The 21,509-nt window shown below is 39.9% G+C and overlaps 1 protein-coding gene across 2 annotated transcripts in view; it reads left to right on the forward strand.

The window, feature by feature from the left end:
* PDGFC (platelet derived growth factor C) overlaps window positions 1–19,979 on the forward strand; it is a 388,567-nt gene extending 368,588 nt beyond the window's left edge. For both annotated transcript variants that reach the window (XM_073644913.1, XM_073644921.1), the window contains exons 4-6: window positions 545–752; window positions 11,680–11,897; window positions 18,709–19,979. In XM_073644913.1, coding sequence (XP_073501014.1) covers window positions 545–752; window positions 11,680–11,897; window positions 18,709–18,825 — 543 coding nt within the window. In that variant the 3' untranslated portion in view covers window positions 18,826–19,979. The remainder of the gene's footprint in view (window positions 1–544; window positions 753–11,679; window positions 11,898–18,708) is intronic.
* The last annotated feature ends 1,530 nt before the right edge of the window (window positions 19,980–21,509 follow it).

The following is a 21,509-nucleotide window of genomic DNA, read 5'->3' on the forward strand; positions in this document are numbered from 1 at the left end:
CATAATAAACAATGTATAAACAATGGCAGAAAATAATATCGGAATTGCATATTTTTCATCATTTCACTGTACTTAGAATTTCTTCCCATGAAAATTGAGAACCTCCTGCTGAAGTTGCTAGATATACTGTAAATTGTTTAATGCTTTCAAATTTATATAGATATCCTCTAAACAATGAAAATAACCAAAATAACCACAGGCAAAAGAATATGCATTATCTATGGAAATAATAGACCCCCTGAGACCCAGCAAGGATCACGGGACGCCATCAACCCATTTCTTTCTTAGAATCTGGAAACCATCTGAGTGTAACTTTTTCGTCAAGAGACTTTACCAATATAAGAGATATATCATTTGTAGGCAATAAAAGAGATGTTAGAGGGTGCAATGGCATAATATAGCTCATCTGATTACAGGCGGCTGACTGGTGATGTTTTTTAATTTGGAATATAAATGCATTTTGTAAAGAATCAGACATTAAATCTACAGTCTTCAGTAATTCTTGAGTCTCTGAATATTTTTCATTTTTGTTTTCTATGCACAGCAACAGGCAGCACCAGTGATCCCCTCAGTGCTGCCCCCATCAGCTCTGCCTTTAGAACTACTAAGTGAGACTGTAGCTCGATTTGGGACTGTGGAAGAAGTAATGCGATACCTTGAACCGGATAGATGGCAGTTGGACTTAGAAGAACTGTACAGACCATCATGGCAACTACTTGGGAAATCCTATATCCATGGCAGAAAATCCAGAGGTATGTGTAGCATGTTGTATGACACATCAAAGTGTAAGACACTTTTCAGTAAATCCTTTGTTAGTGTCCAAGTCAATTTGTTAGTGTTTTATTTGTGTGTGGTATATTTAATGCCTGGCTCCACAGCTATCACTTCCACTGAATAATTGCATTATTTTATTGTTGTCAATGAAACATTAGAGGTACTGTGTATGGTAGTCTACTGAGCACCCGGGATGATCTATTGCCCTCTATTTCTGTCTATGTATAGAATTACCAAAGTTCTGTAACGTTAACCTATGGCCATACCAGCTTGTCTTCTGTACATAAACTTTAGTCTTTCCTATGAAAACTTTTGAATAACTATACTACCATACTATAATATCACTTTAAGGGAAAAATCACATTTTACGTCCATTATCTCATTTTTAGAATAATTGTGTGGGTTTAAAAGAATGTGATCTAATTCTATAGAAGTTGTAATGCTTGCTACATAATGTCTATCTTACCAGAGTAGTAATTTCTATGAAAGGATGTCTGTTAGACCAAACTGACAGTCTAAGCGAAGCACGTAGGCCCCGATTTATCATGACTGGCGATTTTCACACCGGTCTTGATTTGGAGGCGCTTTGGATTAGACGCTCCTGATTCATTAAGAGGCACATGCCTCATTGATGAAAGAAATAGATCAAAATGGTTTGGGTCTTGGAATAATGCTGTAACACAAACATTTTTTTTTTAAAAAAGCGCATGTAAAATGTTTATCAAAACTAATCAGAACATTATATGCACCCACAACGCTGCAATTGAAATATACAATTTGTCCTGTGAAAGATGAGCCCAAATATGGCTACATTGTTGAAAAGTTAAAAAAAAAATGTAAAATATGGTTTTCGGAATGTGCAGATGAAAAAAAACAAAACAATTGACCATCAATTTATTGTTAATGAGACAGAAGGAGATAGCTGCACTTCACTACCTTAGTCCCATAGACTATGAACAGAGCAGGACCCCTGTACTCGTCATCAAAGGGGTCGAATCAATGGGACCTCCAGCATTCAGGCACTTGTCATCTAAACTGTGGATAGGTGAAAAGTTTTGATTGTCAGATAGCCAATTTATAGCCAAAAATAGCTCCGTTGTTAACCAGTTCCCGACTGCCCACTGTAGATAAATGTCGGCGCTTGCTGGGCTCTGTGCAGCGCCGACGTTTAAAAACGGTGGGTGGTCTCGCAGCGCTCAGGACCCCCAGGGTCCTGCAAGCGCTGCGATTCCGGTGCAGAGCGTTAGCTCTGACAGGGGACATCATCGGGACCTGATTGGATCAGGTCCCAGTGATGTTAACCCTTTGCTATGTTCTATATGCCGCGATCTATAGTGATCGTGGCATATAGAAGATAGAAGAAGGAGAGGGGGTCATCTTACTTACCTCTCCGACGACCCCTGATAGCTTCCAGGACCTGGGGTTGCTATGGCAGCTGGAGGTCACATGACCGCCTCCAGATCTGCCATATATGGTGTCCTGCCTGGCTCAGCCTGCAGCTGAAGTCAGGCAGGAGACTGACTGTGAAACAGTCAGCGAAGATCTCATGTAATGTAATACATGTCTATTACATTACATGAGATCAGTGATCAGAAAAATAAAAATTAATGTCCCATACAGGGACTAAGTAAAAATGTAAAAAAAAGTAAAAAAAAAGTTTTTAAACTGTTAAAAAAAAACACAAAATAAATAAAAATAAATAAAATATTAAACCAATAAATCCGTATATTTTTACAAAACCAAAAAAAGTACACACATTTGGTATCGCCGCATCCGAAACAACCCGAGCTATAAAACTGTCACACTAATTAACTCCTTCTGTGCACACCGTAATAAAAATAAATAAAAAAACGGAGCAAAAAAATATGCTTTTTCATCATATTGCCAAACAAAAAGTGGAAAAAAATGTGATCAAAAAATAAAATAGAAATAAAAATGGTACCGCTGAAAACGTCATCTTGTTCCGCAAAAAAAAAGCTGCCATACAGCTCCATCAGCCGAAAAATAAAAAAGTTATAGCGCTCAGAATAAAGCAATGCAAAAAAAAATTTTTTTTCTATAAAATTGTTTTATTGTGTAAAAGCGCCAAAACATAAAAAAAAATACAGTAAGTGTAGTATCGCTGTAAACGTACTGACCCGAAGAATAACGCTGCCTGATCACTTTTACCACACGCAGAACGGCATAAAAAAAACCTCAAAAAACAATTCCTGAATTGTTTGTTTTTGTTAATTTTACCTCCCAAAAAACAGAATAGAAAGCGATCAAAAAATGTCACGTACCCAAAAATGGTACCAATAAAAATGTCAACTCGTCCCGCAAAAAACAAGCCATCACATGACTCTGTCGGCCGAAATATGGAAAAATTATAGCTCTCAAAATATGGTGATGCAAAAACTAGATTTTGCAAAAAAAAGCGTCTTTTAGTGTGTGACAGCTGTCAGTCATAAAAACCCGATATAAATCTGGTATCTCTGTAATCGCACCGACCCAAAGAATAAAGTAATCTAGTCAGTTATATCACACTAGGAACGGCGTAAAAAAAAAATAAAACCAATTCTTCACCTGCTACTGATTTGTTTATTATGTCTCCCAAAGATCGCAGTAAGGCTCTGCTCACATTTATCCTGCGCTCTGCGCTAAGCGCTTACACCAGAGTTTCCGTGTAAATCTCTGAAATATGTGATTCAGCCGGAACCCATGACGGAAGATTCCCTGTAATGAGGCAGATATAGGCCACTGTGGATGCCGTCTGGCCTGTGATGCCTCTGTGTCATTTGTTTTAGGCGTGCATAAAAGTGCGGTTGGCCACAGTTTTGTGCACTTCTGAAAAAAAGGACACCGCTAAACAGAGGCCAGACAGAGTCCAGAGTAACTCTGCTGCCTCATTACAGTAAATGGATCCCGCAGGGGTTTCATCTGAATTACATCACTTGGAAATTTAGATGGAAACTCCGATGTAAGTGCTCAGCCTAGAGCGCCGGATAAATGTTACGTAAAATGTTCCCAATAAAAGCTTCAACTCAGTCCTCATAAAAAGCTAGTCCCCACTCAGGTCCGTCATCTGTTAAAAATATAAGGGACTTCCAAGTTACTGGTAGCAGAAAGGCTCTGGAAAAGCGAAATGGCCCTTGCCCCCCAAAAGAAATTCAGAAAATTTTGTGCTCCCAAATCCAAATGCCTATTCTACAATAATTTGTTCTCCAATTGTCAAATAGCACTCCGTCCCCCCCAGATCTCGCCGTATGGCTGAGCGGTACGATACAGCCACATATGGGGTATTGCCACTTTTAGAAGAAATTGTGTGACACATTTCGGCACCATTTTTACCCATTGCCCCGTGTGAAAATGTAAAATCTGAGGATAAAATATTTTTTTGTGGTAAAAATATAATTATGCTTTTTTCACTGCCCAATGGTATAAATTTAAAAATTAAAAAATACTCACTACTTCCCTAGATGAATTCCTTGAGAGGTGTAGTTTACAAAATGGGGTCACTTGTGGGGGTTTCTGCTGTTTCGGCATGTCAGCGACTCTTCAAATGTGACATGGTGTCTGCTGCCTATCCCAGCCAACATAGCGCTCCTTTCTCTTCCGAACCCTGCCGTACACCAAAGCAGTGGTTTTCCCCCACATATGGGGTATCAGCGTACTCAGGAGAAATTGTACAACAAATTTCATGGTGCAATTTATCCTGTTACCCTTATGATAATACAAAATTAGGGAATGAAAAACATTTTTTGTGGGAAAAATGTGAAAATTTTATTTTTACGGCTCAATATTATAATCTTCTGTGAAGCACCTTGGGGTTCAACGTGCTCACCACACATCTAGTTAAGTTCCCTGAGGGGTCTAGTTTCCAAAATGGTGTCACTTGTGGGGGGTTTCCACTGTTTAGGCACATCAGGGCCTCCCCAAATGCAACATGGCGTCCGCTAATTATTCAAACAAATTTTACATTCAAAAAGTCAAATGGTGCTCCTTCCCTTTCAAACGCTGCCGTGCGCCCAAACAGTGGTTTGCCTCCACATATGGGGTATCAGTGTGTTCAGGAGACATTGCACAACAAACTTCATGGTGCAATTTTTCCTATTACCTTTATAATAATGCAAAATTAAGGGATGAAAAACGTTTTTGTGGGAAAAATGTGAAAATTTTATTTTTACAGCTCAATATTATAAACTTCTGTGAAGCACCTTGGGGTTCAAGGTGCTCACCACACATCTAAATAAGTTCCCTAAGGGGTCTAGTTTCCAAAATGGTGTCACTTGTGGGGGGTTTCCACTGTTTAGGCACATCAGGGGCTCACAAATGCAACATGGTGTCCGCTAATTATTCAAACAAATTTTACATTCAAAAAGTCAAATGGCGCTCCTTCCCTTTCAAACCCTACCGTGCGCCCAAACAGTGGTTTGCCTCCACATATGGGGTATCAGTGTGGTCAGGAGAAATTGCACAACAAATTTCATGGTGCAATTTTTCCTATTACCCTTATGATAATGCAAAATTAAGGGATGAAAAACGTTTTTGTGGGAAAAATGTGAAAATTTTATTTTTACAGCTCAATATTATAAACTTCTATGAAGCACCTTGGGGTTCAAGGTGCTCACCACACATCTAGATAAGTTCCCTGAGGGGTCTAGTTTCCAAAATGGTGTCGCTTGTGGGGGGTTTCCACTGTTTAGGCACATCAGGAGCTCTCCAAACGCAACATGGCGTCTGCTAATTATTCAGACAAATTTTACATTCAAAAAGTCTAATGGCGCTCCTTCCCTTCCGAACCCTGCAGTGCGCCCAAACAGTTGTTTTCCCTCACATATGGGGTATCAGCACGCTCAAGAGAAATTGCACAAAAAAATTGGGGTACATTTTTTCCTGTTACCCCTGTGAAAATAAAAAAAATTGGGTCTAAAGTAACATTTTTGTGAAAAAAGTTAAATGCTAATTTTTTTCTTCCACATTCCAAAAATTCCTGTGAAGCACCTGAAGGGTTAATAAAGTTCTTGAATGTGGTTTTGAGCACCTTGAGGGGTGCAGTTTTTAGAATGGTGTCACTTTTGGGTATTTTCTGCCATAAAGACCCCTCAAAGTGACTTCAAATATGATGTGGTCCCTAAAAAAATTTTTTGTAAATTTTGTTGGAGAAATGAGAAATCGCTGGTCAACTTTTAACCCTTATAGCTCCCTACAAAAAAATATTTTGGTTCCAAAATTGTGCTGATGTAAAGTAGACATGTGGGAAATGTTATTTATTAACTATTTTGTGTGACATATCTCTCTGATTTAAGGGCATAAAAATTCAAAGTTTGAAAATTGCTAAATTTTCTAAATTTTCAGATTTTTTCACAAATAAACGCAAGTTATATCGAAGAAATTTTACCACTATCATGAAGTACAATATGTCATGAAAAAACATTCTCAGAATCAGGGAAATACGTTGAAGCGTTCCAGAGTAATTACTTCATAAAGTGACAGTGGTCAGAATTTAAAAAATTGGCCCGGTCACGAAGGCAAAACCAGGCTCTGGTGCGCAGTGGTTAAAGGGGTTTTCCTATGAACGAAAGTTGATTTTAATCACTAGATCTTGGAATAATAAGAATTTCCACAATTGGATGTGTTTAAGTAAAATGTTCCTGTGCTGAGATAATCTTATAAATGTGCCCCTGCTGTGTACTGTGTAATGGCCGTGTCTGACCGTGCAGGAACATAGTCTGATCATACCACAGCTCCTGGGTGGCAGGCGGGTGGGGTGGAGTATATAGACATTACAGCAGCTGATTCTTTTTGTGAGGTAAAACCTTTCTCTACCTGTTTTTAAGCCATGTTTTACTTCAACGAAAGAATCATTTGCGATCCCTGGCTGTAATATCTGTATACTCTTTTGCTTCCTCCCCTGCCCAGGAGATGTGGTATGATCAGACTATGTTCCTGCACGGTCAGACACAGCCATTACACGGTACACAGCAGGGGCACATTTATAAGATTATCTCAGCACAGGAACATTTTATTTACATACATTTAATTGTGGAACTTATTATTATTCCAAGATCTATTGATTAAAATGAACTTTTGTTCGTGGGAAAACCCTTTTAAGGGGTTCGAGCTAAGGTGACTTTGCTACAATAGAGACTAAAACCCAGGGGTGAAAAAAACTCTATTTCATAAGACACAACAAATCCTGTTTTTCCAATTATATAAATTGACATTAAAAAACAAAACAATTGACTATCAACTATGCACCTCATAGGTATTAAATGCCTGATGGTTGTGGGTTTCCATCTCTTTGACCTTGACTGTACAGGAAAAAGGTATCATACAAGCATTTTTGTTCAATTTATTGTTAATGAGACAGAAGGAGATGGCTGCACTTCACTACCTTAGTCTCATAGACTGTGAACGGAGCATTTATGAATGCAATTTCAGGACTATTTAAGACATGTTTCTTTAGAAAAATAAATTTTTATTATGTCTTGCTTTTCCATTCATTGTTCAGTTTGACAAACCAAACTAATGCTGATTTAAAAGTACACCCAAATACAGATAGTCAGGGTCAGGTATTCTATGTGAATTTACCATTAAATGGGTTATCCAGGACTATGTTAATTTTATTGCTGAGTACCTAAGAACTAACAGGCAGGTAGTTGCTAATTACCGGCCTGTTCTGCTCAGTGCTGATCTCTACCGGTACAGAGTGATCACAGGTGATGCTGCAGCTTCCATTGATGTCACCTTGACAGTGCTGCGGCCTCTATTCCGCCTGCTCTGTTGATGGGGTGTGTCTGACAATGTCATGCTAGTTAATGCCGGCTCCCCGCTGCATAACTGAGGGAGGCTGTCTGTCAATCAGCATGACACTGACAGTCATGCACCGTCAGCAAAACAGCCTAGAAGAGGAAGAGCTCTGTGGATGTGGAGCAGCTGAATCGCCGGCAGTGACTGCTCTGAGCCAGCGCCGGATGGAGTAGGCAGGTACTTGCTAACTAGTTTTTTGGTTCGTTTTTTGCTGTTTAGTCCTGGATAACCCCTTTAAATGAGATATAAAATTCAATGTGTATTGATAGGTTGGTCCCTCCAATTTACCAAGTCCCCCAAGATACTTAATATATTCTGTTATATGTTTTCACAAACAAATAGTAAGTAGATATCACTGCCAAAGCATCGCTTCATGAACTTCAAGCAAATACATCATTGTCACTGACGCACTGTTGAAGTCTGACTATGGGAATGTCTTGGGGGAATCATGTATCTTTTCTGAAAGGTGAGAATGTTTGAAGTGTAAGCAGAATCTGCCATAGTTGCTTAGCTGGGTTATTTATGAATATGTTAGTGTAGAGGAAGAGAATACAACAAACCATGGGGTAAAGCTTTTATGTTAGCATTTCTATAAAACAGATGACTGGATGTTCACATGAACAAGTCTCAGTATAAAGCAAAGGAAGCAAGTAGCTGCCATGTACAGAGATCCATGCGCTCAGCTTTGGAGTCTAAACACAGTCATCCCTTCCTATTCCTTTCCATTGACCTATGAGACATCATGTTAGTTCATTTCTATTAGAGCTCTCTATATTGCTCCTTATTGTATTGCTGTTTCCCTGTCCGTTTATTAAAAATGGGAACAGAAAATTTAAGGCCTCTTGCACACTTGTCTATTTGATGAGTACTTTGAACCCATTTTTCTTTTCTTTTATTTTCATCGCTTTTATTTCTATTTCATAAATCAATAGTGCACATGAAAATAAGCAACTTTGTGCAATAAAAACTATATATTATACTATGCTATAAACTATACCTAGAAATTTGCATCTTTTTACTTCGGTATTTATTTTTTCCTTCTTAATTCATGGGTATAATTTGTTGTCAGTGAAGACAGATTTTCCAATTATTGAGATAGGAGACGCCAGTTGGTGCTTTTAAAGCTCTATAGAGAGAAAGGAAGGGCAAAACTAGAGACAGACATCCTGCTGCAAATTCCACTGAAACAACAGTTACAGTTCTCCATACAACTTTGAGCACCAACTATCACCACCTATCTCAGTAATGGGAAATTCTGTATTCACTTTAAAGGGGTTGTTTGTTCTAAAATGAAAAGTCACTCTGTTTCTGAGCCGGGAACTGTCACATAATGACTGCAGACTTATTCATTTGTTCTGGTTAACCCCTTTAGGACCCATTTTACCTGTTAATTTAAAAGATCAGTCCAAGACAAAGAAGCAGATTTCTCTTTACTGAACAGGCTATAGCACTATAAATTAACAGCCCTGTGAAAGTGGTCCAGCCAAGTCTCCATTATCCCCACTGTATTACAGCTTTCTTCCAATATTATTTTTTCTAATTCCTCCAGGTTTCTACCATTAATATACATACATACATACATTTGATATTTTTTACTGCATTTCTATTCCTCCTCTCTGTAGTAACTGGTTTAACCACTCATCCAAATCATGGGCATTAAAGAAGCACTCCTCCTCCCATCAAAGTTTTTATCCTCTTAATACACTGCTCAAACATTCAACATTGATGTAATGTCCTTAAAACAAGTCAAAATGAGGCTCAGTATTGTGTGTGGCCTCCACGTACCTGTATGACCTCTCTACAACGCCTAAGCATGCTCCTGATGAGGTTGCGGATGATGGTCTCACTGCCAAACCGGTCATGCTGAAGGATGCTGCATGCAGCAGATCGCTCTCCACGGTGTCTCCAGACTCTGTCACGTCTGTCACATTTGCTCAGTGTGAACTTGCTTTCATCTGTGAAGAGCACAGGGTGCCAGTGGCGACTTTGCCAATCTTGGTGTTCTGTGGCAAATGCTAAGCGTCCTGCACAGTGTTGGGCTGTAAGCACAACCCCCGTCTGTGGATGTCAGGCCCTCATACCACCCTTACGGAGTCGGTTTCTAACCGTTTGTGCAGACACATGCACATTTGTGGCCTGCTGGAGGTTATTTTGCAGGGCTCTTGCAGTGCTCCTCCTGTTCCTCCTTGCACAAAGGCGGAGGTAGCGGTCCTGCTGCTGGGTTGTTGCCCTCCTACAGCCCCCTCCACATCTCCTGGTGTACTGGCCTGTCTCCTGGTAGCGCCTCCAGCCTCTGGACACTATGCTGACAGACACAGCAAACCTTCTTGCCACAGCTCGCATTGAAGTGCCATCCTGGATGAGCTGTACTACCTGATCTACTTCTGTGGGTTGTAGAGTCCATCTCATGTTACCATGAGTGTGAAAGCACAACCAACATTCAAAAGTGACCAAAACATCAGCCAGAAAACATTGGTACTGAGATGTGGTCTGTGGTCCCCACCTGCTGAACCACTCCTTTATTGAGGGTGTCTTGATAATTGCCAATAATTTCCATCTATTGTCTATTCCATTTGCACAATAGCATGTGAAATTGATTGTCAATCAGTGTTGCTTCCTAAGTGGACAGTTTGATTTCACAGAAGTTTGATTTACTTGGAGTTATATTCTGTTGTTTAAGTGTTCCCTTTATTTTTTTGAGCAGTGTATATTGCAGTCATCATATTATATAGCACTGTGTACTTACAATTGCTCATTTTGCCTTTCTACCCAGTTAATTCTTCTCTTTTCTCTGCTCTATGTAGAAACAATAAGTCTCTTTTCCCTGCAGTTATCATTCCCCTCTTTAACTCCTGACCCAGCTGATCCCTCCTCTCCCTGCCAGGGACTTTTGCAGTGATAACTCATGCAGGGAAAATTGACCTCCTGTTTCTACATAGAGTTAGAAGGATTCAGCTAGTCTGTTTTTAATCACGTGATGTCATAGATCTAATAGAAAATAGAAGAATTAGCTGGGTAGAAGGGCAAAATGAGCAATTGTAAGTACACAGTGATGATATGATGATTGCAATATATTTAGAGAATAAAAATTTTGATGGGAGTGCTTCTTTAAATGACCACCGATAGCCTGATGATCAGCTTTTTGTATCCGATTTAGACAAGCTGACCACGCTTTCATATGCACAGAACGATCATTAAAGAAGCACCGCCGTTCATTTTTTTATTCTCTGAACCTGTATAAATGTTAGCATAGTGAGTGTGGTAACGCACTCACCAATCACCTTTTTCTCCAGCATTCCACTCTTCTTGAGTCACGTGACAGCAATTCAGACTTTCCGGATCACACTGGTCTCTCTGCATGAGCTGGAAGCTTCTTTTACAATGTAAGCATATGGAGATTGGTTCTGACACGCCATAGCTTTACACTGATAGGCTGGGGACACACAAGCGTTTTAAAAATTGGTCAGAGTTTTGATCCAGAAAAGTAGGGATATTTTTTTCTCACTTATCATCCGTGTGCAGTCTGTATACAATCCTTTTTTTACTCAGCAGCTATTAATCACTTACAGGACAATTTACAGTTTCCCACGCTACAAAATTGAAATGTATCTGTAAAAATGTAATGCCTTACTGTGGCTCCATATTGCATTTGATTTTTTTTCTCACACCCATCCGATTTCACAGTATGTTGCCAATTTTTTAACAGACAAATTCTGTCATTGAAAAAAATGGATCATCATCACTGCCCCATTGAGTAATATTGGTCCGATTGCTATCCACTAAAAAACTCCAACAGCACCCATCCGATTTATACATTGGTGACAGCAAACCCTAAAAGCCACTTCTGGGTCACATCAAGCACGGTGGGATCCGGAGAGTGTGAATTGCTGTCAGGGGACTCAGAAGAGGAGCGCAAGAGTGTTGGATATGAGGGAAGAGGGCAATCGATGTTTTTTTTTATTCACGCCCTCAGAGAATTGGAAACTATATATATGTAAATCTACACTAAATGTGAATGTCGCCTTGGAATGAATTCTGCAGTTATACTAGATTTCATGAAGCAAATAGAATTCACCCACAATAATTGTATCTTTCTTTTTTGTATCTCACTAGTGCTTGACCTGAGTATTATGAGAGATGAAGTGAGGCTGTATAGCTGTACGCCACGTAACTTCTCTGTGTCTTTACGGGAGGAGTTAAAAAGGACAGATGCCATATTTTGGCCAAGTTGCCTCCTAGTGAAACGATGTGGAGGAAACTGTGCATGCTGCAGCCACAATTGTGGTGAATGTCAGTGCACCTCGACCAAAGTCACCAAGAAGTACCATGAGGTATGCATTTGTTTTCTCTTCCAACATTCTAAGTCAATTCAAGTTGTTTAATATTAAGGGTCTTTGATCATATATAGATATATTATTTTAAAAGGTTGTCCATCTAAAAAAAAATGTATTAAATAATTTTAAATTAGAGCGTTACGAAGCATACTAATATGCTTTATTTCTTAAAGGTGCTGTGATCTTCAGGTAGAAGCTCCAAGTCTGGGTCCTATTCTGGTTTGTGTCCAACAGGTTTATTTTTCCTCTGTTGGCACATAACAATAATAAAAATAATAATAATTATTTTATTTCTATGATGTCCACATATTCATCAGCACTTTACAAATCAGAGGGGACATGTGCAGCAATATAACACATTATAGAGTAACACATAATTAAATAATTGCTAAGAGAGTGAGGACCCTGCTCACAAGCTTACAATCTATAAGGTAGAAGGAGTGACACAAATGTAAACAATGCTTGTAGTGTATGGTCCATATATCAATATAATAAATAAGGGTACTTAAATAAAGCTGCATGACCGGTCATCAGCCAGTATATTTATAAGTACATTAACAAAATGCTATTGAGTACATGCAGTGTGAGTGTGGAAACAGATGGTAGAATGGACCATGTTCTTAGAAAGATTTCAAAAGGGAGAACAGACCAAAGGAAAATGTTTTAGAGCATGCTTAAAAGTAGGGATCTGAGAATTAATCGGAAGTAGGAGGCTTGGCTCATAGAGGATGTTAGTTTTAGATATTTAGCAGAACAGAAAGGATGGGTAAGGTGCTAGACAGATGAGGGAGGAGATGTAGGGTGGTGCCTAACTGTGGACAGATTTTTTGGTGAGAGTGATAAGTTTATATTGTACTCTGTAGTGGATGGTCAATCAGTGGAATTAAGGATGTAGGATGGAAGCATCAGTCTAGTGGCTGGACAGAAATATGACTGGCTGCAGCATTCAGAATAGATTGGAGAGGAAAGAGTTTATTAAGAGGGAGACCAATTAGAGTCAGTCCAGCAAAGAATAAATCAGAGCAACAGGAGTTTTTGCAGTGTCAAAGGTAAGAAAAGGTCAGATTCTTCAGATGTTTTTGAGGTGCAGGTGACATGAGTAAGTGATTGAATATAGTTGGTGAAGGAAAGTTCTGAGGCAAATATAACCCCAAGACAATAAGTGTACTGCTTGGGAGTTATGATAGAATTGCTCATGAAAACGGCAATATCGAGTTTAGGTAGGTTAGTAGAGGGAGAAATCACAAGAAGTTTAATTTTGAAAAGATTCAGTGTCACATAGAGAGAGGACAACGTATTAGAGACGGCAGACAGATAGTCACTGGCATTTTGTGATAATGTGGAGGTGATGTCAGGAAAAGATGTGTATAACTGGTTATCATCAACAAAGACTTGGCACTGAAAACCAAATCTGCTGATGTTTTGTCCAACAGGGGCAGTATATAGTGTTTCTGTAAAATGTAAATTGCGGAACTCAGATTTTAGGGGTCAAGAAGAGAGTTTCTGAAAGATAGTGGATTAGACGAGTGTAAACCAAGTGCTCTAGGAGTGTGGAAATGAAGGAGAGATTAGAGACAGGTCTGTAGTTAGCAGAGCAGTTCGGGTTTAGTAAAGGGATTATGATGGCATGTTTGAAGGGAAAGGAGGGAAATATACCAGAAAAAAAGAGAAAGATTTAAATATTTTAGTTAGGTGGGTAGTGACAGAAGGTGAGAGGGACTGAAGGAGATGTCATTGAATAGGGTCACTGGTGGTAGTAGGGCAAGAAGAAGCAAGGAGAAAGATAACTTCTTCTTCCATGACCGGCTCAAAAGTGAACTTGATGAAGTGCCAGGGGAATCCAAGCTATTAGAGTATTGAGAGAAAATCTCCTTTTGAATGACTGGGGTTGGTAATAGGGGCCTGCACTTGAGGAAAGAGTAAAAAAGTGTTAGAGTCATTTTGGATTGTTGGATAGTGAGGTGATGAGGGTAGTGAAGATATGTTTGGAGAGGTGAAGGGCAGAGTTTTATGTTTTGAGCATAAATTTATAATAGATGAAGTCTTCCTCTGAAAGTGATTTTATCCATATAAGCAGAAATAGAAATTCACTGCATGTAGACGGGTGGAGCTTCATCAAGGGCACTTTTCAGTGTCTTATTATAATGTATCATAGCTATGACAGGAGAAAGATGAGATTGAAGCCAAGGATGACTGCAAATTCTTCATAAGTGGCTAGTAGGGATGGCTGGATATTCGGGTCCGTCGGGTTCTGCCGAACTTTATAGAAAAAGTTTGGTTCGGGTACCAGAACGGTACCCAAAGTTGATCCCGAACCCAAACCCTATTCAAGTGAATGGGGGGCCCAAACAGCTGGAGGTTCCCACGCTGTCCTCTGTGTGACAGTGGCTCTGACCAGCAGTAACCTGATTGAAGTCACCGCCGGTCACAGCCGCTGGATATCATGGACAGCTGCGAGTTCCCACGCTGTCACACAGAGGACAGCGTGTGAAACAGCACCTGTGACTGGCGGGAACAATGTTACCGCTGGCAGATGACTACTACTGTCTTCAGCATCTCCTGCTATCGCTGATAGCAGAGAGAGCAGGAGGTGCTGATGAGAGTAGCAGTCAGCCAGCGCCAGTGACTAGCAGTAGCTTTACTGCTACTCACAGGCACCAGAGACAAGAAGATGAACGTAGATTACTTTGTGGGATCATTTTATTAATTAATTGGTGAGCGAGGGCTAGTGTGGGGGAGTTTTTATTCAAATAATTTTTTTTTCTGTGTGTGTGTATTTATTTTTACTACTGGATTAGTAATCGGGGTGTCTGACTGACACCTCTCCATTACTAGCCCCAAAAACAATTACCCAGATGGTCATTCGAGAAGAGCTGTGACTAAGCACCAGGATCGGCGCATCAAATATGATATACCACTACTGGGGCAGCTGCAGGCTGATATTTGTAGGTTGGCCCAATAGCAATGAGTCGCCAGAAGAAAGCCATTACTGCACAAATGCTACAAAATATCTCGCCTACAATATGCCAAACAGCACACAGACAAGCCTCAAAACTTCTGGAACAAGGTAATTTGGAGTGATGAGACCAAAATTGAACTTTTTGGCCATAACCATAAACGTTACATTTGGAGAGAGGTCAACAAGGCCTATGATGAAAGGAACATCATTCCTACAGTAAAGCACGGAGGTGGATTGCTGATGTTTTGAGGATGTGTGAGCTACAAAGGCACAGGAAACATGGTAGAAGTTGAAGGAAAGATGATTGCAGCATTTTTTCAGCAAATACTGGAGGCAAATTTGCACTCCTCAGCCCAGAAACTGGCATGGGACGTACTTGGACGTTCCAACATGACAACGATCCAAAACATAAGGCCAAGTCGACCTGTCATTGGCTACAGCAGAACAAAGTGAAGGTTCTGGAGTGGCCATCTCAGTCTCCTGAGCTCAGTATCATTGAGCCACTCTGGAGAGATCTCAAGAGCGCAGTTCATGCTAGACTGTAACTCATGGTCAGTGCAAAATAAGAACTGTAAGGCTAGGTGCCCACGATGCAGAAATGCTGCAGATTTTTTCCGCATCTCCCTAGCAGGAAAAGCGCACGCGGATTTTACATGCGTTTTTCCTGCCAGGTAGAAGCGCTTGTCAAGCGTTTTTGCATGCATTTCTGCATGCGGGTTATCAAGCGCTTTTCCAATCGATTTTAGCATCAATGGGAAAAGTGCTTGACAACTTGGTCACACTATATAAATCCATGCAACCGGCATGGTTTTACCTAGTGTGACCAAGTAATAGTTAAAAAAAGGAATAAAAATAGTAAAAAAAATTAAAAATAAACATTATACTCACCTTCCAATGCCCCCCGGTGTTTTCTCCGCTGCATCCGGTCTCCCCATGTCTTGCGTTGGTCTAAAAGGACCTGCGGTAACGTCATTTAGTCATGTGACCTGTCACATGACCAAATGACGTCACCGCAGGTCCTTTTAGACCACCGCGGGATACAGGGAGACCGGACGCAGCGGAGAAAACACCGGGGGCCATCGGAAGGTAAGTATATGTTTATTTTTTATTTTAAATTCTTTTTTTAACAGGTTCTATGGTACCCCCGAGTCTGGAGGAGTGTCTCCTCTTCTCCAGACCCAGGTACCATCCGCACATTGAATCGCTTAATATTTGCATGTGCACATGCAGATATTATGCGATTCAATGCAAGTCAATGGTGGCAATTACGCTGCGTGTCCGCAAAATTAATGGACATGCTGCGTATTTTTTCGCAATGATAATCCGCAGCATGTGCACAGCATAAAGTCAGTGTCTAATACATGCTGCCATAGATGGGGCAGCATATATTGTATCAGCTGTCAGGTTCCTTTTAAACAAGTTGTCTGTAGGAATGAGCGAATCAATTATGAAAGAATCAATTTCACTACAATGTTTCCAAAATTTGATTTGTGTGAATTCAACAAAATATGAGGCCAGCAGTCATTTTTTATAGATTCTGAGAACTGGGAAGGGTTACAAAGCAACAAACTGTTAAGCAACAAACTATTATACTCACCTTTTTTGTCTTTCCTTGTCTCATTGGCGCAGCTCCCTGCCCAGTTCTCCAATCGCTCCTCTTCTGCCTTCTTCTCATTGAGTATCTTACGGCACTGATGCTGACTAGGCCCCAAGCGGTAGCTAGGGGAGGCGATACATGTCATAGATGTGACGAGGTGGAGCTTAGTCAGCGAGAAGCCCAGAATAAGAAGGAGGTCGAAGAGGAACAATCAAGAGTCCCGGTGGGGAGCTGCTGTGGTACAACACATATAATATACACATATTATACATATATAATAGTTTATTGCTATTTAAACCTCCTCCTTGCAGATTTGATTGATAACGAATTTATGAGGTGAGAATTTAATCTTCAAGCCTGAACTGAATGAATCTGCCTGAATAGAATTTTTGGGAGATTTGCTCAACTCTAGTTGGCTAATGGAGACAAGAGAAAACATGGCTGGATGGCAACTCCACCCCCCATTCATACTCATATAGGGGAATATGGATTACCATAATAAGACATATAGAACGGGGATTGTCTTAGTGAGAAATGTAAATATCATGTATTTTTCATGCACATTTGATATACAGTACAGACCAAAAGTTTGGACACACCTTCTCATTTAAAGATTTTTCTGTATTTTCATGACTTTGAAAATTGTACATTCACACTGAAGGCATCAAAACTATGAATTAACACATGTGGAATTATATACTTAACAAAAAAGTGTGAAACAACTGAAAATATGTCTTATATTCTAGGTTCTTCAAAGTAGCCACCTTTTGCTTTAATGACTGCTTTGCACACTCTTGGCATTCTCTTGATGAGCTTCAAGAGGTAGTCACCGGAAATGGTTTTCACTTCACAGGCGTGCAATGTCAGGTTTAATAAGTGGGATTTCTTGCCTCATAAATGGGGTTGGGACCATCAGTTGTGTTGTGCGGAAGTCAGTTGGATACACAGATGATAGTCCTACTGAATAGACTGTTAGAATTTGTATTATGGCAAGAAAAAAGCAGCTAAGTAAAGAAAAATGAGTGGCCATCATTACTTTAAGAAATGAAGGTCAGTCAGTCCGAAAAATTGGGAAAACTTTGAAAGTGTCCCCAAGTGCAGTTGCAAACACCATCAAGCGCTACAAAGAAACTGGCCGCCCCAGGAAAGGAAGACCAAGAGTCACCTCTGCTTCTGAGGATAAGTTTATCCGAGTCACCAGCCTCAGAAATCGCAGGTTAACAGCAGCTCAGATTAGAGACCAGGTCAATGCCACACAGAGTTCTAGCAGCAGACACATCTCTGCAACAACTGTTAAGAGGAGACTTTGTGCAGCAGGCCTTCATGGTAATATAGCTGCTAGGAAACCACTGCTAAGGACAGGCAACAAGCAGAAGAGACTTGTTTGGGCTAAAGAAGACAAGGAATGGACATTAGACCAGTGGAAATCTGTGCTTTGGTCTGATGAGTCCAAATTTGAGATCTTTGGTTTCAACCTCCGTGTCTTTGTGCGACGCAGAAAAGGTGAACGGATGGACTCTACATGCCTGGTTCCCACCGTGAAGCATGGAGGAGGAGGTGTAATGGTGTGGGGGTGCTTTGCTGGTGACACTGTTGGGGATTTATTCAAAATTGAAGGCATACTGAACCAGCATGGCTACCACAGCATCTTGCAGCAGCATGCTTTTCCATCCGGTTTGCTTTTAGTTGGACCATCATTTATTTTTCAACAGGACAGTGACCCCAAACACACCTCCAGGCTGTGTAAGGGCTATTTGACCAAGAGGGAGAGTGATGGGGGGCTAAGCCAGATGACCTGGCCTCCACAGTAACCAGACCTGAACCCAATCGAGATGGTTTGGGGTGAACTGGACCGCAGAGTGTAGGAAAAAGAGCCAACAAGTGCTAAGCATCTCTGGGAACTCCTTCAAGATTGTTGGAAGACAATTTCCGGTGACTACCTCTTGAAGCTCATCAAGAGAATGCCAAGAGTGTGCAAAGCCGTCATCAAAGCAAAAGGTGGCTACTTTGAAGAACCTAGAATATAAGACATATTTTCAGTTGTTTCACACTTTTTTGTTAAGTATATAATTCCACATGTGTTAATTCATAGTTTTGATGCCTTCAGTGTGAATGTACAATTTTCACAGTCATGAAAACACAGAAAAATCTTTAAAAGAGAAGGTGTGTCCAAACTTTTGGTCTGTACTGTAGGTATTGTAAAATCTTTCTACCAATTTTATTAATCTGTCATTTTTGGATCCTTTAAATAGGTTCTACAGGTAAAGCAAAGAGCTGGTTCAAGAATACTGCAGAAGTCACTGACAGATGTGGCTCTGGACCACCACGAAGAGTGCGCTTGCCAGTGCAAGGGGAACACTGAAGGATAAATGGATGACTAAATCAATCAATATTTAAAGCACATACAAGATATTGCTCCTACTCCTGAGGAAGAGCACTTTTACACTGTAAACATGGAATTCTATTTAGGGGCTGCCAGTGTTGCAGATGTACAACTATGTCATTATGACAGGAGACATTGGATAAATCCTTCCATTAACATTTGGTTGGTCCAGACACCACGTCATTGAGAGGGTATTAGTCAGTATGGCTGCCCTTTTATATTACTTTACACAGATGAAGCCCTACATTAGGACAGCACAGTCATACTCTAATATATAATGTCTACTGGACAGACTTTGTGGAATTCTGCTACAAGACTGACCACAGCACTGCATACCATCATGGTGGAAATATATTCTGTTCTTCATGTCAGCTTTGAAAGACTATTTGCATGATGTAAGCATTTTTCGTGTGCTGGGAACAGTTACACCCAGTTTTGTAAGCGTGACTAAGAAAGTGAGGGTTTTCCCTCTAAAACCTCATGCAATCATTTTCAACTGACCTTTCGTTTCTTCCTACAATGTGCTTGGACCAATGCATATATTAATCACATCCGAAGTAGACAGATGCCTCAATCCACCTAAAGGCTTTTGTTGTATTGTATTTTACATTGTGTTACTTTTGTACATTTTATATTCTTTTCAATTATATCGATTTGCTTTTTCTAATTGTGTTAATTTTATCTCTTTTTACATAAATATTTAATGTAATGTCTTTTTGAAGCTTAGATAAACTTTTTGTGTAATTCATTCTTATGTTCTTTTGTTTTGTTAAGCCCAGTTGATAATGATCAAGCTGTAGGAGGTGGGTATTTGTATATGGTGCTAAAAACTGAAGTATCTGGGTTTTACATTGAAAAAGGAAATGGCAGATGGAGTAAACATATTGGTGCTGAGCTGCTACAGAACGATCTTAAATATCTGATATGTACCATAGTTTTTCTAGACAAAAGAATACGATGCAGTCTCATCAAACTTCAACATGTCTCAGAGTTGGTTTATTATGACTCTCAGCTATCTCTTACGTCCAATTGCAAAATCATTATCTGCAAAGCAAAACCATGCAATCACCATTGTTTGCCTAATTAACAAACCACATATTGAAACTTTCTACTTAATAAACAGATTAAAAATGTATCTTACATTTTCTCATGATTTATTGCAGATATATTTTTCTTTCACAAACCTGTGGAAAATTTCATGGAATATTGACTTTTTTTGAAAGTCAAAAACCTAAGAATATTGACTATATAATGTATTCATTTATTTTTAATACTAATTAGTGACATATTAGATATTACTATTATTTTACAAAAGTTTTCATAGGATTCCAAAAAGTAAAAAGGTTGGCTCAAGATTGATTCTACACACAATAGGTTTTACATAGAATTGGGTTCTACACAGAATTGGGAACCAATTGATGGGAACCCCTTTGATCTGAAAAACAGGGGATGCAAGAACCTGTTTGAATGGAGCAGAGGTTGAACATACACACTGCTGCTCCATTTAAAGGGGTTATCCGGAATTTTTTTTACGGACTCCGGGATTAAACGGGATCCAGGACTTTTTTTACAATGTGCCTAAGCACTAACAGGCAGGTAGTTGCTAACTACCTGCCTGTTGTGCCAGCGCCAATCTCTGCAGGCACAGAGCAGTCACAGACCGCTCCTGTTGGCGATTCAACGGCTTCAGCTGACATGACATCAACAGAGCAGCAGCTTTTTTTCCTAACTTCGGGAAGCTGCCTGCCAATCAGCATGAAGCCAGCAGTAATGCCCCTGTCACCAGAGCAGCCGGTGGAAAAAGAGCTGCTCTGTTGACATTGAACAGCTGAATCACCAGCTCTGTGCTGGCATCGGGTACAACAAGTAGGCAGTTAGCAACTACCTGCCTATTAGTTTTTAGACACATAGTGAAAAAATAATAACATGGACAACTTTTTTAAGTTCAACAAGATTGATAAGCATAACTGAGCACAATGCGTTGTAGTCACAGTGTGTGAATACAGTGACAGAGCACATACTTACTTTCCTCTCCTTTGAAACATGGGACTTATGACCCATATTCTCCTGACTGGTGGAGAGCCGATGTAAATAATAACCCAACACTATCATGGAAATGGAATTGTAGCATTGTTCGATGAAGTAAAACCTAAGTGACAGTTATTATACTTGTATTTTTTTCTACAATTAGTCCTTCTCCTAAGTGAGAAACAGTTTTTGACCAGGGTTCAGCTAGTCATCAATGTACCTAGCTATAGTCAACAACTTTTGTGAGGCAAGTTTGTTGTCTATTGCATCGTATGTTAGCTTTACTCAAAGCCTGAGCATTGTACCTGTATCATCTTTATCAGGAAAATTGGTGCAATGTAATGCTGTAATTTCCCCATATACACTAATGACTCCCCTGTACATAAACACAAAAGAGAGCCGCTTCCAAACGCCTCTGGTAGTGGCGTATCTTCCGGAGAACAAAAGTATTGGCAATTCAACAGGACAGATTCTTCTCCATCCCGAAGTCATCTGTTGGTGGAGAGTTGGGTGGCCAGACATCAGTGTATTCCATCAACTTTAGTCTAATGTGTAAATCAGATGTCCCCAGAGACAGATTAAGCATGTCTAGGATATGAAATAGTGAATTTATTCATCAACACCAGAGAAAGATAAAGGTAT

Source organism: Phyllobates terribilis, unplaced genomic scaffold, assembly GCF_046119375.1.
Source record: "Phyllobates terribilis strain yellow unplaced genomic scaffold, ASM4611937v1 Scaffold_1__5_contigs__length_1240528914, whole genome shotgun sequence".
Classification (NCBI taxonomy): domain Eukaryota; kingdom Metazoa; phylum Chordata; class Amphibia; order Anura; family Dendrobatidae; genus Phyllobates; species Phyllobates terribilis.